Source organism: Aptenodytes patagonicus, chromosome Z, assembly GCF_965638725.1.
Source record: "Aptenodytes patagonicus chromosome Z, bAptPat1.pri.cur, whole genome shotgun sequence".
NCBI classification, from domain to species: Eukaryota; Metazoa; Chordata; class Aves; order Sphenisciformes; family Spheniscidae; genus Aptenodytes; species Aptenodytes patagonicus.
The window spans coordinates 5,038,702-5,057,518 of NC_134982.1; the positions used below are offsets into that span (position 1 = coordinate 5,038,702).

Below are 18,817 nucleotides of genomic sequence, written 5' to 3' on the forward strand. Positions count from 1 at the left end.
GAGAAGCAACCCTGCAACTTCACCCGAGTGCTGGAGCGAATGGCTCGTTGTTGAACCAGAAACCATCTAGCTTTATGACTTTGCTTCCTCCAGCCCTGTGGAAACAGCCTCAGCATCTACATGAGCTGGAGTGATGCTATTCTCACCGTGTTCGTTCCCAGGCTGCCTGTCTTTTGACGGCGATGTTTTTAACAGGAGACTGCATTCTTTTTTCCCCCCCTAAGAGTAGGGTTTCTGATAGTGGTTGTCAGCTTAGTATTGCCGCACGAGCAAGGCTTCCTCTCATCAAACAGGCACCAGCCTCAGTGTCATTTAAACCCGCATCTTTTCTGCTCTCTGTGAAAGGGATGCAGCGCAGGGGGCAGGCAGGATTCGCTGTCGGGCTGCGCTGCCTCCATCTGCGGAGCGATGCGGTGGCTCTGCAGGCTCAGCAGCCGCCTTCCCCCTCCAGGGAACCAGATTCAGGACCGCCCTGTCCAATTCTGGTGCTTTAAAGAGGTCGTTGAGATGTTGGAGGGGATTCAGAAAAAAGCCACCGGATTGCAGGTCTGTGATGGATGTCTTGGGGCGATGCTTTGTTGAGCTTATCAAAGAGCTGGTTAATAAGTAGCAGGATCACAGTCTGCTGATGCCTACGTGGGAATGAGGTCCCTGGCAGCAGCCTGCTCTGTGAACTAGGGGCAGAGGAGTGATGTTCTCCACCGCCACGTGACGGGTTCATTGGATCACAGGGGCAGCCAACTATGGGGAGGGTTTAACTACTGCAACAATTGCCTTAGGGAATCCCCGAATTTCCAACAATTACTTTCCAAAAAGGTCTGGGCCAGATCCCAGATTGAGTGCTGGAGTCAGGTGCAGGAACGCCTGCCCGGGCTGTGTGCTTTAGCCAGCCAAAGCAGTCCTGGTTGCTTGAGGATTGAGATTCCATATAGGTCTGGTGCAGAAGGGTGGGGACAGTAGAAAACCTCCCAGTGTAACTCAATCCATGCCGAGTCAGGTGCCCACTGCTAACCTCCAGTGCTGAGCACTCAAAGGTGTAGGTTTCCGCTCCTGTCTTTTGGGCTTTGGGATTCAAGGTGGGGAGACTGAAACAGCGGAGGCCATTCCTCGTCAAAAGGATCGAGATGTGCCATGTGCCTGTTATGTAGCTGTCAGGTATCATCTGCCTGGGAGCGGGCCACCAGCTCTGAGTGAGCTCTGGGTAACCATGTAATGATGTGCAAACTGAGCATGCAGGTAACACTTACAGGTGACTAGCGAGTTGCCTCTTGATTTTAGGCACGTGTGAAGACCGCTCTGGTGCTGAGGACAAGGTAGCTGGGGTTGGTGTCTGGCACCTAAGTTCCGCATCATTTAGGTGAGCTGAATCCATGGCTTAACTCATTGGCTCTCAGCTGGTGAAGCTGGTTGATGCGTTTCTTCTGCCTGCTGTGCTCTGCAGGAAGGTGGCTCTGAGAACGCCCCTTGGACTGAGCCCAGTGGTTGATATGGTGAGAAGAGGGGTTGGTGGTTGGATCCTAACCAGACCTAGTACCCGAGCTGTCCCAGAGAAATGCCTGAATGATCTCTGACTGTATTAGCTCGCCAGGCAGGAGCTGTCTACCTGTGTTAGCTGGGTACAGTGCTTGAACTCGTCAGCTCTGCCAGGAAAGACTCTTATGGCCCTAATCCAGCTTCACACGCTCTGTCTCCGTGCCTCTCTCAAGGCTCAGTGGCCTTCAGGAGGTGCATTGAAAACCACTTGGTAGTAGATTGCCATTATACTTGCTGGTTTTGGCTGTGCTCCTCAGCTCAGGTTGCACTGCAGGGATTAGGTCTGCCCAGGGAGCTGCATCAGGTCCTGGACTCCAACAGGTGCTTTAAAATGACGTAAATCCCCGTACGGAGCTCTGCAGATTGCTAAAACTCAAGTCCTGGTCTGCCTTTGCTAGGTTGGGCTGTGGATGTCTGAAAGGTAGCCAATGTATACGGCCTCCTCGTCATCCCTCATTGGTGGGGAAATCACTGCCAGGAGCTGAGCTCCTGTCGCTGGGCACCACTGAGAAGAGTCTGGCTCTGCCTTCTTTACTCTCCCCATCAGATATTTGTACACATGGATAAGATACCCCTGAGCCTTCACTTCTCCAGGCTGAACAGTTCCTGCTCTCTCAACCTCTCCTCGTATGACAGGGGCTCTAATCCTTTAATCATCTTTGTGTCCCTTTACTGGTCTCGCTCGGTGTCTCCCCGTTTCTCCTGTACTGGGGAGCCCCAAACTGGACACAGTATCCCAGATGTGTCTCACCAGCGCATAGTAAAGGGGAAGGAAATAAAGGATCACCTCCCTCGATCTGCTGGCAATGTTCCTCCTAATGCAGCCCAGGAAGCTGTTGGCCACCTTTGCTGCAAGGGCACGTTGCTGGATCATGGTCAACTTGGTGTCCACCAGGACCCCCAGGGTCTTTTCTGCCAAGCTGCCTTCCAGATGGTCAGCCCCCAGCATGTGCTGGTGCAAGCAATTGTTCCTCCCCAGGTGTAGGACTTTGCACTTCTCCTTGTTGATCTTCATGAGGTTCTTGTCAGCCCATTTTTCCAGCCTGTTGAGGACCCTACGGATGGCAGCATGACCCTGTGGCATATCAACCACTCCTGCCAGTTTTGTATCTTCCCCAGATTTGCTGAGGGTGCACTCTACCCCATCACCCAGGTCATTAATTAAGACGTTAAACAGTTTTGGCCCCGGTATATATTACCCCTGGATTATAGCACTAGTGACTGGCCTCTGGCTGGACTTTGTGCCACTGATTACAACCCTCTGGGCCCTTCCATTCAGCCACTGTCCGCCTCACTGTCCACTTATCTAGCCCATACCTCATTAACTTGTCTATGAGGATATTATGGGGGACAGCGTCAAACCCAAATGATGCTCCGAAACTGCTCCAGTGACTGAGGACCGTAGGATGAGGGACCTCTGCAGCTCACCTGGTCTAGCCTCCTGCTGTAAGGCTGACTATGACCGAACCCACCATTTCACTTCCAGAATTTTTCCCAGTCTGTGATTTCCCTGTAGGGGCATGGAGAGGTGGGAATGGAAATGGAGGTATGGCAGGAGGGGGAGATAATCACATGGTGTATTGAGAGAGAGTGAGGCTCAGCCCATGTGCTGGCTGAGGAGGCAGCTCCTCTGGTCGGGTAAGGGCTGAGCCATCCTGGAGGCAGGACGGAGGTGCCTGGAGGAGCAACATCAGCAAGTCTGTGCCCATTGGCATCTGTGGCCACGTTGCTTTTCATCATCTTGTTTTTATGAGCAAATGCAGAGTGGAAAAATTTGTTTCAGCACAGAGAACCAAGGGGTCTGTCACAACCTTGCACTTGTTTCTTGAGGGAAGTAGTTCTGGGTTTATACAGAGTGGACCAAAAGCCAAGCTGGTGTGGGCAGCTTCTATCCCTTCATTTTGGCCTGTAAAAATCCTGTGACATTCCTTTGTGTGACAACTGGATGGCATTTCTTCTAGCTAGTGGCTATCCGGATGGCTGGAGCGGAGAGCTGTCCGGCTCTGGTATGCAGCTCCCTCTCGTGGTATGTATGCCACATGTGCAGTTATGGAAATCACAGCAAATATTCAGACACCGATTTTTAGAGGCTCGTAAACAGCAGTTCCCTGGCCCTGGCACAAAGCTCCCCATGCTCTGAGCTTGTGTGAGGCTCTGGATACTGCTGCTGATGCACGCTGCCAAAATAAACGGTTCCCCTAATGCACGCACATCACTTCCCTCCCCTGCCCATCTGCTCTGGAGACCCACTGTCCTTTCTATCCAGCCTGATGTGCTCCCGGGACTCATCTTCTCAGTTCATGCAGCTGCAAGAGTTCAAAACTGCTGTCTGGAAACCCACTGGGATAGGAGTGGGGCAGGAATTTGCAAAGAGCGGGCTGTAAATGATTTATGGCTAGAGTAGGGTGTAAAAAAGCTCTACGCTGTCATGGAAATTAGGTGCCAAGTTTAGGTAGAGGTTCAGACTCTCTTGCTGTAGGCTGATGCTCTAAATACTGGAGTGCTGGGTTAGCAAACAACTAATCTCTTTTAGTTGCAGATTTTTCAAGATATTTGTTTAAAACGTTGCTGCTTGTGGGAGTGAAGAATTGCTTGGAAGTGAGCTAGCTGGCCAAGCCAACACATGCCAAGGACTGCACTGGTGGTTCAGCACCTAGGTGATGACGAGCTGCCACCTGGCACCATTCCATTCATTAGTGTAGATGTGGCCGTGGTGTCCAGCACAGGAAATGTCCCTGAGACCCCAAGAAAGACCAGGTAGTCATATCTCTCATGAAACCCAAGGAAATACAGGTCAAAGAAAAGCCAAGTGCATTCATCTGGCTGGTTCCCCTTGTTTGGATTTGTGTTCCCTGCCCTTTTTCCAGGCAGCACTATCACTTTTCTTATCAGCAATGGCCATTTCTCTAGGCTGGCCTGGATGCCTGTGGAAATGAGATTGAGTTGCAAGCACCCATGGGACCGCCACTGGAAATCGTTCTTTTCACCATCATGATCCTACCTCCAGTTACCTACTGTGGCAAACTGCCTCCGAAGATAATGCGCACTTTGGCTGGAAGGCACTGGCTTCTAGTATAGTTGTCTTCAGCTTCAGCCACCTTCAGATCCTCTCCTCTCTCCCTGTTGTGTGCATCTATTCTGGAGGATGGAGTATCGGTTCTGCCTGGCTCTTGGCATGGTCCTGTTTGTTTCTTTGCTCTGGGACTCAGGAGTTGGTGGTGAGCAAAGATCTCCACTTCACACCATGAGTCTGAACTTCAAGGCTGCTTGTTTTTCTGGTCATCTGTAACATTGTAGACTGGATCAGCCACATCATTGAAACATTCTGAAGTACTAGAGGGTTTTGGAAGCCCGAGGTTAACTGTATAGCTATATTTCAGGACCGGAGAGGAAATTGCAACTCAAACAATTCTGAATTCCAGCTTCAAACCCCTCTCCTTTTCTCCTGGCTCCAAGGAAAAGCCCAAATCCAAAGGGGCTCATTTTCCAGACCGACCTCAGGACACCAGGATCCCCATGAGAATGACAAAGCTGGCTAGACTTGCCTCATTTTTATGACACAAGGTAAGGTGTTTTTCTGCTGCTTCATCTACTTTTGCAATTTCAAAGCCAGTTCACTTAACTTCCCTGCATTTAATCTCAGCTTGGTAGAGTTTCATGCTCTTTCCCCTTCCTTTGCCCTGATGGTGGGGCTGTGAGTCTCACCCAAGGCATGCCTGCTTTCAAGAAAATAATCTGTTGTCACAAACCTATATGTTGTAGGAGATGAATGTGTTTTAGGTCTTAGCAAAGAGCAGAATACTGTAATAGTTCCAACAAGAAACTCTCTCAGCATATAAATCCCAGTGATTACTATTTTCTTGCCAAGTAGATCTTAATAGAAGTGGAAGGTGCTGTACATAGCATGGGTTGCAGCTCTGATCACCAAGAGAAAGAAGACTGGTAGCATCCAGAAATGAATCAGCAGACAGTAGGAACAACTGAAAATTGATAATCACTGCAGTGAATAGAGGTAGAGTTACACTGGTCATAGATGCTTACGGGGTTTTGCAAGCGGTACTGGAGAGCAGCATTTTCGTGCACACACACAAGCAGACATAAATCCATTTGCAGTGAAGATGCACATTTTGTAGTAGACAAAAGAAAAAAACCGTCATATCTGTTGGATAACTCCATTTCTGGGACTGGAAAATGCCCTAAACAGGATTTAATTTACACAAGTGAAATAAACTCACTCAGCTACAGTAAGAAACCATCGCTGGCTGATAGTTTGTCATCATCTTTGCCTTTCTGGTTTTCTCCACAGCCAGGAAGTCGCTGCCTGGCTTCTGGCTAAGTGGTTTTGCAGAGCGGAGATTTGTGGATGACAGAGCAACGGAGCTGTCAGCACTTAGTTGAAATGAGGGAAGTGCGGAGAAGCGGGGTCAGGTACAAGCTGGGGTGCCCTGGAGCAAAGGGAAAAAGATTCCGGATCATCCTAGTTGCACAGGTCAGGGATGTCTCTGTCTCTCTGTCTTTGCTTTTTGCAGTTCAGTGCACAGCACAATTTGATTTGCAGCTGCTGAGACGTGCTAAGCAGCCTGCACCCCTGTGCATTTTGGGCGGTTGAGGTAGTTGGATGTTTTTGGAAGGGGTCCGCATGTACTTGGTGCTTCATCCCTGCTGTGCTGAGTGAAGCTGCACATTTTGGGAGCACGGATTTGGGTCTGCCTCAACTCTCTCTGCAAAGGGCTGTCTCTGGAGAAGGATATGAGGATGCAGCTCCATGACAGCTTAAGCTGCTAAATGCACCAAGGTAATTAAGTGTGCTCAGGAGCTGCTGAGCTGTAGTTGGAGGTGCCTAAACTCATTCCCAGGGAAAATGCGGTGGAAGAAACCTTTGCTTCCCACCAAGCTATCCCTGGTCTTCTCATTCCACCACTGGGATGTGTGAATTCCAGCTGTGGTAACAGCTGCAGGAGTTTGTAAAAGGTCCCCTGAGAACTGTAAAATCAACTGCAATCAAGGGTTTGTTTCCTGTTTGAACTCCTTCCATCTTCCAAAATAAAACACACCCTTCTGTTGAAGGGGGAAGCGAGGGGACAGTGTTTGGCAAACAGATCTCACCCTCAGAGTGGTGGTATTTCTGTAACCCTGGCAGATGTGATCTACAAAAACCCGAGTCGGTCTGCAGTGCTGGAGAATGCATCTATCATTGCAGACCAGAGATATCTGGCGTGGACAAAGCACAGAGCAACTTCCCAGCAGCTGGAAATTTTAGTGGCTTATCTTATTTGGACATGTCGTAAAGTTTCTGTTTTTTCAGCTTGTGGTGAGGCCCCGTGTTGCTGGAGTAACTCTCTGGAGCATAAAGCCCTTCCCCATATTTGCTGGTGGCTGCCAGGGTGCTGGCTGGCTCCACTCACAGGCTGCCTAGGATTTGGGAGGGGGGACGTTTGCCCTCCCCGTCTGACAACTTCACACTCCTATTTGCCCTGATCTGTAGTTGCAGGTATGGGAAGAGGAGGTGTTGACATTGCAGAGGGGCTGAAAAAATGACAATACTTATTTTAAGCTCACAGCAGTATTGAACAGAGCCGGGAGGGAAGGGCCCAGGCTCTGCTGCAGAGCAGCTCTGGCAGCTTAAGGGTGGAAGCCAACAAGAAAACCCGCTCAGTGGCAGCAGACTTTAACCCATCATGCTTTGCCTGGCTCTTGCTCCCCATACAGCGTTGCAACCTCTTCTCCCCATCACTGGAAGCATAGCAGCAGGTTTTCCAGCCCTACAGCTTTGGGTGTTCTCCCTGGGCTGAGAGGTGCCACCATTTCCTATAGTGGTCTCCCTCTGTACTGCTGTTTCTGTCTGCTCTGGACCCCAGTAGTATGTGAGGGGGTTGTTGGGTCTCAAAAAAGGTCATCAGATGAAGGAATCAGGTGGCAAACATCATGCTCCGGCAACTAGGATGCTCCAGTGCGGATGGCAGCATGGCTCTGACCTCTGCTATGACTAATGTCCACTGAGAAGGCAAATCCCTCCCCTCCACATTCCCTCAGCGCAGCTTTGCTAATTGTTCATGAAGAGTGATTAACAGCTAAGTCATCCTGGAGTCATCAATACCCAAGCCAGGACATCTGAAGCACTTGTCTGACCTTTTTCTGTAAGAGGTTCTGTGACCGATCTTGTCGGCAGAAGCACCTATGTCTATGTGAGAAGAGCTGGGAGCATCCTCTCAAAGAGCAAAGTTGTTTTTGTTTTTTTTTTAGGGGATAAGGAGCAAGTAGAAAAGTAAGAAAAATGACATTTGGAGCAATAAAGTAAGCATTTTCCTTAGAACCACATAGTACATGTAGTGTTTTCACATCGGACTCCAGTTATCGGAGAGTAGATGGTCTTCTGTGTTCCCTGGGGAGGTCTCCTGCAATTCCTTCATGTTGCTTAGTCTGCTTCCATTTGCCACTGCTGTTCAGATTTTGAAGGCAAATTTTCAGGAGGTTGTTTTTATATATGCAACTGCTAGGCCAGGCGTTCATTCGTACAGGAATATTTATTTCCTTTTCTGTGGAGGTGGGCTGGGTGGCGTGACCGCCCTAGCTGTAGCAGAGGCTTTTGGTTTTAGGCTTTTCTTTTTTTTTTTTTATGGGCACATTGGTTTTATGTTAGATCTCTGGGAACTGGCTAAAAATTATTAGTCCCATTGAAAACTGTACGTTTTCTTTTCTTAATGAGTATTTTCTATAGTGCTTGATAGACAGCAGGCTGTTGGGGCTACCACTGATAACTTCAGCTAGTGCTTTTATTGTCTACTGCTCCCTTCCAGGAGACATTTGATTTGTCTTGGCTGTTTTCAAGAATTATTAGTACTGGCTATAGTTACTCAAATCTTTTGATTAGCAAGACACTTAATAAAGCTGTTTATACCCTATTTTTTATGGATGGCTTAAACTCTAGAAATTGCTTTACTAATTGATTTCAAGATGGATTTGCTAGTGGCTGAGGAATTAATATCTGCAGTGGCTCTTATATGACAATTTTTTTCCAATAGCCATATTGTGCTTGGACTTCACTCTTATTTTTAAGAAAATAAATAAAATATTTGGCATAACTAACCACAGTTGAGGTTTTTCTTCAAAATATGGTTCTAGCACTATTTCAGCTGACTCTATCATAGTATTTTTGTAACTTTGTGTTGCTACTATTAAAATCTTTCTTTAATGCTGGATTGTGTGTGACCTAAATTAAACTGCAGAGCAGATGAATGGGTCCTTCTAGTTTGCATGTGCTTTATATTTCATTGACTAGTATAGAGGGAAGGTGCTCAGGCAGCTATGTATCACCTCGTGTGTTATGTTGCCTTTCTTTGTTTCTCTACAGCAGCAGTAACCTTGGGATGTCCCTGATCTTGCAGTCCGTAGTGGCCATACGAGACTAGCCTTGGTTTGCTGGCATCATGGCTCAAAGGGCAGCTTGGCAGCCTGGTCTTCTGCGGCTCTCCGCTTTCTTCCCTGCCTGCTGACACCTTTTCTGATGGTGTCTTTGCTTTTTCTGGAGTCACCATGCAGGAATAAAGTGTTACACATGCGGTCTCAAATGCCCTTTAACACTGGTTGAGATCATAGATGCATTTGCAGCAGTCCTCTGTGATAGCTTTAAGGCTTAAGTGCCTTTGTCCAGTGCCTGGGTCCCGGGTTGTTTCTTGCAAACAACCTCTTTCTCCTAAATTAGCGGTTTTCATCCCTTGCTCTTGTGTTACAGAAATACATCTGTGCCTCTGGGCTCCTGCTGCTTGTCAGAGCTCAGCATCTCCGGGAGGCGGCTGGGATTTGCATGGGAGGTTTTGACCACTATAATGCATTTGCTTTTCTGCTTGCTGTGGTTCTACATCTGTCAGATCTTCCTCCCTCTAATAGAGATAGGTCAGGTATCGAGCTGTGGTCAGTCCCGTGCCTCTTAGTTTGCCCTGGGCCAACAAAAGTCTCACGGCTAACGTGTCAGGCAGACTGCTGGGATTCTTGGTCTTTTATTAATCTCCAAGAAGACTTGTGGCATGTGGGAATGACAGCTAGTTCCTTCGGTGCTTTCCTGGAGGGCATTTGTAAGGTCAGGTTCAGAGGTTAGCCTGAGGTCTAAAATGGGACAGAGGTGTAACACAGGTGCTCAAGTCTGAGGGTGGACCAGGTTATAATGGCTACAAAGCTCACTGGATCCCTCATTTTTCAATGACAGGCTTATCCTGGCTACTGAAATTTGGACTTACCTGCATGTGTGAGGCTGTCCTGCCAGGTGGAATCTCAAATCTGTTGTCATCCAGAGAGGGGAGGAAGTAGGACCTAAATTTTACCAGAGTCCCTGGAATGGCCTAACCTGTTTAAAAAGCATCTGAACATACTTATATGGCACCATATTTTTGTCTCCCAGGCTGAATTCAATCTTGGATCCTGATTCTAGGGGACATTTAGAGGGGCTGGCAGTTGCTGATGCTGTTGGTCTTTTGGTTATAAAGGCACAAACAGTCCCATGAGCAGCACCCAGGCTCACCTCTTTTAAAAAGATCCAAGTGCTGGGTTAAAGCTGGACTCCCACCTGCTCAAAGACCCTCATATGAATCTGCAAAACAGCCCTACATCAAGAGGCAGAAAGGACAGCATCTGATCTGAATGTTTGTGGTTGCATAGTCTCTTTGGATTTCAAGTCTTCAAGACCTTTGGGTCTGTGATTTTAAACTGATCACGTGAAATGGCTTTAGAATGAGGAAGCCTTTCTGTCAGGCTTGTTTTGCAGAGGTTTGGAAAAGATTCCCAAGAAAAGTCCTCTTTAGGGCAATTGGCCCTTCCCTGTTGTAAGGACTTGGAGGAGGCATAAAGTGGCAGTGTCCTCCTCGCACCTTATGCCTGTTAGAAACAAAGCCCCGGGGAGAACATCGGCAGGAGGGTCCTCAGCTTCCCATGACTAACCCTGATGATGCCTCGTGAGGTTTCTCTGGGGCAAGCCAGACACTGAAGACCCATGAGAAGATCCCCAGTCTGACACCCAACAAGCATCAAGGGGAGCCTTTGACTTGTTCACTGCTCGTGGCTTAATGCAAGGGAACTGCTCCCCTAGGAAAGGGAGAAAAAGAACTGCAGTAACTGCCACCAGCAGTAAATGTTTATCTCATTCTTTACATGAAGTTTTCCTGTTTCCCACTGGATGCGTGTAGGGATTCAGACCCGCCATCCTGCATTCAGCAGGAGAGAGATCTTCTATTTGTAAGACAGAAAATGATGCAAGGAAAAGAAAAGTGTTTAGTCATTGCTAGCTAGTCACTTTTCTACTCTGATTAAAGCATATCTATTCATACCTTCATTGTCTTGGTACTTAACGAGGAGTCAGGAGATGGCACTAAAAATAGTATGCACTCTGTAAGAATATTTACCTGTGTATGTTGTAGCTGTTAAGAGGAATTAAGAGGGTTAGACATTGATGGGACACAAGAAAGGAAGAGATCACTCTGTTTATTCTACTTTCAGATATGCATGTTCTTAATTTGAAGTGCAGCTCTTGACGTAGTTCTTTCTTACATTATTTATTATTATTAGATACCAAGTCCTTCTCAGCATATTTATTTTGTTAAATTATACATCTGAAATAAAATACAGCCTCTTGTCAGCGTTAATGTTCTTCTGCCTATTCTTATAATTATTATTGATAAGAGGTGACTTTCAAGTTAACAGCGGGTGGATTGATAAGGCAGCTGTTATTGTGTTACCTGAGTGCTTCTTGGAAAGCTTAGCTCAAGGGCAAATCGTGTTTCCTTCGGAGCGTGGGATGCTGAATCCCCAGCCCGCAGACCGCTGCCGAAGGTGGTGTTTGTGGCTGTAGTGTGCTTGGCTAGCGTCTGAAAAACTGCCCCAAAGCTGTACGCTCGCGGACATTTGAAATCAGTAAGCATGGCGGTTTTTGGGGGTGCACAGGGGGGTGCCTCCTGTGCTTGTTTTTGAGTCACCAGAGGGCTTCTGCTCCTTTCGTTTCTGCTCTTCTCTCCTGCTCTCTGATGCTCTTCTCTTCATTCTCAGGTAGTAGATCCGGTTGGCTTCTGGGTAGGTGACTTTGCAGAGGGGGATTTTGTAGATGGCTGGGTTGCCTGAATTTATCAGCAAAAAGAGAAGCGCGGAGAAGCAGAAAGGCCAGGTGCAGAGTGGCAGCCCAAGCTGGAAGGGAAAAGGACAGACAGGTGCATTTTGATACCTCTTTTTGCATGTTCCCTTTGCTTACTTCTGCCTGTTGCTAAATTCTTGCATTTGAGAAGCTGGGAGACCCTGCGCTTTCCCTGAGGACAGCGTGACATAGGACATGCCTTTCTGAAATGCCCCATACAGGATCCCCCCTTCGGATCCAGAGGAGGATGCCCAGATGCAAGTGCCTACACGGGGTCTACACGTGAGCTAGGTTTCTGCTGGTCACTGGAGGTCTGGGAAGCTCCTCTGCTACCAAACGTCGATTCAGTGGCTCACACAGAGGTATCTAGTTTATCTGAACTGTACGGGGCTACGTGTAAGGCATCCCACATTGGAGACCTCAGACCTTTTGGAGATGCAGCCGTTGACCAGAATGGCACTTGGCACCAATATTGAAGCAACTGAATCAGGGTCCAGAGCTCTGCTGACTGTAATGAAAACCAAGACATCTAGCTCACATGTGGACATTAAAATTCTCTAATAAATGAGCTGAATCCTACCCTCACTGTCCTGTAAAATGTCACGTACTGAGAGTACTATTCACACATATTGGCTGTCCTCAATGCCCATGTATTACCGGCATCGCATCCAACCCTCAGGCCTGCTCTGTGACCCCACCTCTTGACCTGACTTGAGGTCTGCCAAAAACAAGATCACAAGAAGAAAATGTAAATGTTCTTTTTTTCTGATGCATCCCAAAAGCAGGTGTGCTTAACAAGAGGGTAGGTCCCCCCCATCTGCAGGGACCTACACGGTACTAAGTGGATGCCAGATGAATATATCTAATGCATGAAGCTGCTAGTTCTACATTTTTTTTTCTTTTAAGTTACTAAATCAATTTTATTAAAATATGGTTTTGCTTTAATCTCTCAGATCTTAAAGAAGAAACAAAGCTTGGCATTTCTGGCTTCACTTCTTTGTTGATCTGTCCAGATATGAGGATTTTGTATTTAAGAGAACAGTCTTCCCCCCGCATTTTAGTTCTCGTATCCAGATCAAACTTAAATAGTATCTGTGGGTAGGGTGGGAGAAAGATCTCGGAAGAAGCAAGGAAAAACTTAGACCATTGGAAATAGTTGTTCAAAAATATTGCCTGCAACAAAGTGTTGCATCTCAAACCGCTTGCTGTTGCTGGAATCCACATATACATGCACAGTCCTGCTGTGGATGACATGCTCCAAAGTCTTTAAAATCTTATTATCGGCTGCCGAGTCTGCACGTGCACAATTCAACTGACAGAGAATCTGTACAAGATCTGCCATTGGCTGCAGCATTCTCATTCCAATGCTGTCAAAACTGACATGGAGAATTTTGGGGTACTTCCTTAGCGTTATATCATAACAAATCAAAATACAGTTAAAACAAACAAACCAAAGCCCCATTAAAAAACCCTGAAACTTACCACAGATAGGGCATTAGCAAGAGCTGCTCCAGAGTAGGCACAAAATAATGCTGAGAAAAGAAGACCAAAGACAGCTCAAGATGAGGAAAATCTTGCTCATCTCTCCAAAGAAATTATTAGAAATAGTAATATTGTTCAAATGCACAGTAAAGTATCCTGACAGCTACCTGATGTGAGGATTAATTTTATAATTCAACAGTTAGTTAAAATGCCCCAATGCTGCATCTGGCCATGTGGACTACATTTGGTCTTATCTGCTCTGTAGAGATGGATGGTGAATGAAGAATGTGGTTTTGTCATGAGCAAGTGATGGTGGTATTCCTTTTATCTTTAATTTCTTTTTAATTGGCACAACTTGACCTGTGTGCAGTGGGCCATTACAGGGATCCCCCTGTACCCGGCACTGGTGAGGCCGCACCTCGAATACTGTGTTCAGTTTTGGGCCCCTCACTACAAGAAGGACGTTGAGGTGCTGGAGCGTGTCCAGAGAAGGGCAACGAGGCTGGTGAGGGGTCTGGAGAACAAGTCTTCTGAGGAGCGGCTGAGGGAACTGGGGTTGTTTAGCCTGGAGAAAAGGAGGCTGAGGGGAGACCTCATCGCTCTCTACAACTACCTGAAAGGAGGTTGTAGCGAGGTGGGGGTCGGTCTCTTCTCCCAAGTAACAAGCGATAGGACAAGAAGAAACAGCCTCAAGTTGTGCCAGGGGAGATTTAGATTGGATATTAGGAAAACTTTCTTCACCGAAAGGGTTATCAAGCATTGGAACAGGCTGCCCAGGGAAGTGGTTGAGTCACCATCCCTGGAGGTATTTAAAAGACATGTAGATGTGGTGCTTAGGGACATGGTTTAGTGGTGGACTTGGCAGTGCTAGGTTAATGGTTGGACTTGATGATCTTAAGGGTCTTTTCCAACCTAGATGATTCTATGATTCTATTCTATGATTCTATGAAATTCTCCACCGGTGTCTGTCCTGTGGATTCAAACCACGAGCAGTTAGCAGTGGGCCTCCTTGCCCCAGGATGTCAGAGGTGGCAAAGCAGCAGATAAGGCACCCAAGGACAAAGTCAAGGAAGGGAAGGCTACGGGGCAATCCAGAAACTGTGCTCAGGACAGAAAATTACTGAAATGCAAATGGTTGGAGGCTGGGTGAATCTTTATGGGAATTTTATATATGCTACACTGTTCTTAAACTCTTCCCATGTTTTGGGCTGCTGTTGGAGATGGGGTCTTTGGGTAGATGGATTTTAAACTGACCTTGTGCGACAGCTCTCTTCTTGTGACACACTTCCTCTAATGATACATATAGTTATGAAAAGGCTGCTTCTATGAATCTGTTGAGTTGCTAATTTGTTAAACTTCTGCTCATGGCATAGCTTGTGCTCCTTTCACAAACAGTACTTCCACCCTTTCTCGATGTTTTTATGTTATCAGGGCCTAAAGACCCTTCTCTCTGCACTTGCAGCTTGCACATCCAAGCTCAACTCTGATGCCATCACAGAAATAGCTCTTGCATAGTACCTAGTTTTGCAGTAGAGCGGGAGCCCAATGTTGACTCTCAGTCTGCACTACTCATAGACTGCCTGGCTGCAGAAATTTTTGTCTTCCCTTTATGTAAAAGATACATACCACAGGCAAGTGCCAGCAAATGAGTCTGCCAGGTCAAGGCATAGAACATGCCCCCAATCGCAATGCATGCGAGTGCGCAGTTGTAATTGTGTAAGCCAAGGTAGATGCTGTCAAATGGTGATGCAATGCTCAGTGCTGCAAGACAAAAGGCAGGGCTGTGAGGTCAGGTATGAGAGGTATCTGCAGGAGGACCTGTCGCTTGCTGGGAATCCATCGTCTCTTCCCTATGACATCTAGATAAATTTAACCATGCTCACACTTGCATAACATGCACATGCAGAAAAAGCATGAAATCAAATGAAGCTCATTGTTTTGGAGCTCTGATAATGTCCCTGGAGTTGGAATTTGGCCCAGTCTCAAAGGTTTATTTCAGGCAAAACTTCCTGTGTACGCACTGAGTGTGTTGTAGCTAGTCTCCCAGTTGACCAGATGGAGGATCCAGCCAGAGTGTAGGAGGACCTTCTCACCTGTGTGTCCTTCTTGCAGAAAGCTGTGCTCCCATGTACTGTTTAAACCTCATACATACCCTGATCTTGAATATCAGAGGCACAGCTGAGTGTCTTTTGTGGGAGTAAGCAGGGTTTTCCATCTCTTCCTAGTGACCTTTGCTAGATGTGGTCTAGATACTAGGTATGGTCACTCCATCATTGCTGTGGAAATTCTCCACTGGGTTGGGAGCTGAGGGTCTGCTCCAAACCTGACCTCATAGGTACTTCTGCAGGATTTCTCAGAGGCTTCAGGAGTACCAGTATAAAGAAGAGCGCAGTATGTAGTGCACAGGCCACCTTCATGTCACTCAAGATTAATACATTTCCTGCTATAATGTCCTCATTTGTCTTCTGTTTCATCGCCATCCTTATCCCCAGATACTTTCCCCTGACCTTTCTCTTCTAGATTAAATGTCAGACCTGTACAAAACTTGCAAAATGCTCTTAACCATACAAATTGTGGGTAGTTTTGTTTAAAAAAAACAAATATAAGGCAGCTCACATCTTGTACAAAGTGCTTGAGAGCATAGGGAACTTATTGTTGGATGTCTGTGCCTTTTCCAAGGTTGTTGTCTCAGACTACACTTATTCCATCATATTTTTTTATTACAATCAGTCACATAAGTGGCATTAATCTTGTCATTACTTCAAGGGTCAGATTCATCTCTCTTAACTTAAGATTGTTTCTCTGGTTAGTGGAGAGACAGGCCATTTTGAGTGGCATTCATTTAGCTATTTTTACAAATCTGCAGCAGGATAGAATGAACTTCATCCTAGAAAAGTTTGTTTCTTTTCATTGATCAGCTCTGAGGTAGACATCTGCATGTGGTGGTAATTTTAAAACACTTGTGGTGGCAAGAAATCAGTTCTGAAACTATTTCTCTATGTTTCTTTATCATCATCTCTGTGGGATTCGTCACATCCAATGGCAGGAGGGTTAAGCAAGGTGGAACAAACCACCTGCCTGAGTTACAGATCTAATAACAAATTGAAAGCTTAAAGAAAATCTGCTTCTGTTCTTGCCTTCACCATATTGTGTGACCTTCAGTAAGACCTTCCAAATTTAGACAGTTTCAAAAATGGGAGTGTTTTCCCAAGTACGTCCAAGCCCATGCAACTGTAAAGTTTGGACAGAGTCATATAATGGCTAGCATCAAGATAACCTAGTCAAAAAATGACTTTGGTAAATATTTCTTACCTGCAAACATCCCCACTGTCGATCCAATTGCAGCATGTAAACAAATAAGCGGGGAGGAGATAAGTAAAGCAACAAGGAAGATGCCTCCAGTCCAGGGGTTTTCACAACCATACACTTGACCAACACCGACTGGGATGGATTGCAAGAGCTGCAGCAGCCAGGAGAAAAGGGCATGTTATTGTATCTCTCTACTCGGAAGGACACAGCAGTTATTTTGTCCAAGCTATTGGTTAGAAAGGAAGGAAGCAACCCTGGCTGTGAGTGGGACTGATGGGTAAATGTGGGCTCTCATGCTCTCCGAACCAGAGTTAGTTCATTGTTTGGTTTGAACTTTATCAGTCCAAGATGGACTTTTATTTCTTTTGGGATGGTAATATGGTGGATGGGGAGTGGGGGGGTTGGGCTTTTGATTGTTGTTTTTTTTTTTTTTTTTAATATGACTTTAGTGAGGGAGAAAAATGGTAACATTCCTAGGCAATAATACTATGGTGGGCCTGGTTGATTTGAGTTTATTATCTATCATATGAAGCATATCAGTTACCCTTACGCTGCTTTCGGAAGGTGATCCTCCAGAGCTAGAGCTAGACCTGAGGGGACTGGGTATAAATGAGTTTCTGTCCCTTCAGAATCCTGATGCTTCTTCTGTCTTTTTATATTGTTACTGACTGTCTTGCTGATGTTCTTTCAGCCACATCTGGAGAGTGAGAGTGTATCTCTAGATGTGCTTCTGTACTGACAGCACTCAAGATTTGTTTTGGGGCAGTCCAATTTTAGGTGAAGTGAGTGGTTCAGCAGCTCTTTTCCCTCAGGCTTAATCAGCCTTTCTGCTGGATCAGCCAGGACTTTCCCTAGGGCTTTTATGGCACTGTCCTCCATGGACTGAACCGAGCCGCATATTTCTGTGAATTGGTATTGGCTGTACATATCATATACCCGTTCTGACCCATGCGGAATTGTTATCCCAAGCTGAATGCCTTCACACTCACCTTTTTAATGAAATAGCGTAAACTTGTTGGAGCGAAGCTTACCAGTGGCACATTGATTGCAGACCAGGTGATATTGGGCGCTGATGCTACAGGCTTGATGAGGGTTGTAGGGAAGAAGGGGTTGTAGTGTCCTGTGGCTGCAAAGTACAAGGTCACCGCAATATTGAAGGGCAGAGTGAAAACAGGAAGGTCCCATTTACTGAAGATGGATCCCAAAGCACTGGACAGGATTGGACTGAGAACAGAAGGAGAAGAGAAACAAATATAACTCGTTCATAACATTTACAGTGGTGAAACAGCCTACCACTTTGGTCATAAGCTCTGGTAAATGCAAGCCAATGCCATTCCTTTTAGAAACATCAGGGAGTGAATACCTTTAATACGTTAGTCTGCATCAGACAAATAGTCGCAGAATGCTGTTCATCTTTTTGCAACAACTATCACATCCACTCATGGATGGCATAAACTCCACACCCTTCTCTCAGGACAGCTGGCTAGTGTGCAAGCGGTCTGCTAGCTATGCCGGGCTCAGGAAGACAACAAAGAAATGTACATCCAGTACAGCATTTAGGCACGGATGGAGAAAGGCAAACTGGCTTCTTATTTGGTAGAAAAATCTAACAAGAAACAGAAGAGCAAATTTTGGGAATGCCACAGGAAGAACTGTGGAGAAGTTTGGATGGTCTAAGAAGCTGCTGTCTTGAGGAGGCAAGAGGGAGTTGGAAATTACCTAATTTGCTTTTTTTTGTTTGTTTGTTTAAATAGTTTGAAGGATATCAGAAGATGGTTCTGCAAAAGAAATAAAGCAGAAGAGGTGATCAAAGAGGATGGAAAATCTTCCATTAAGAAAGATGGAAAATATTTACTATGTTCGGCATTATTTTGATACTGTGAAAGGTGGTGTGCCAGGCATGACTCAGACCTTGATGCTCCTGCTTATGTCAATGGACTGATGTTACTGTGTGCTGCCCAGGTACCACCCAAAATCATATGGCATTTTCTGAAAACTGAGCTTCCTTCTTCAGAAACATGATTGAGTATATTTAGCACGTAATGTATTTGGGGTGACCCTCAAAATATTTAGAGATCGAACACTAAAAAGCATGCAAACCTTGAGATACCATGACTTTTCCCAAAGTTCTTGGCTGTAGAACCCGGGATATAAACTTCACCAGATCTGCTTTTCTCAGGACATTTCCAGACTGCCTTATTTCCACTTGAAGTGGGCGTCCTGCATGAATGCCTTTGCCGTAGCATATTGGCAAGATAATATCTGTTTTTTATGGGGCCCAGAAAGCACATGGAAGAGAGTGAAAGGGCAGATCCTGTCCTTGATGGCAATAGACTGCGTTCTGCTGCTTCCAGCTGAGTTTTCCTGATGTAAGTGAGC

At 46.2% G+C, this 18,817-nt stretch overlaps 1 protein-coding gene across 5 annotated transcripts in view; it reads right to left on the reverse strand.

Moving 5' to 3' along the window:
- Positions 1–10,991: 10,991 nt before the first annotated feature.
- Positions 10,992–18,817, reverse strand: part of LOC143172411 (urea transporter 2-like) — a 310,208-nt gene continuing 302,382 nt past the window's right edge. For all 5 annotated transcript variants that reach the window (XM_076361845.1, XM_076361847.1, XM_076361848.1 and 2 more), the window contains 5 exons: positions 17,470–17,662; positions 16,442–16,589; positions 14,756–14,890; positions 13,130–13,179; positions 10,992–11,700 (listed from right to left, as the gene is read on the reverse strand). In XM_076361845.1, the coding sequence (XP_076217960.1) occupies positions 11,431–11,700; positions 13,130–13,179; positions 14,756–14,890; positions 16,442–16,589; positions 17,470–17,662 (796 nt within the window). In that variant the 3' untranslated portion in view covers positions 10,992–11,430. The remainder of the gene's footprint in view (positions 11,701–13,129; positions 13,180–14,755; positions 14,891–16,441; positions 16,590–17,469; positions 17,663–18,817) is intronic.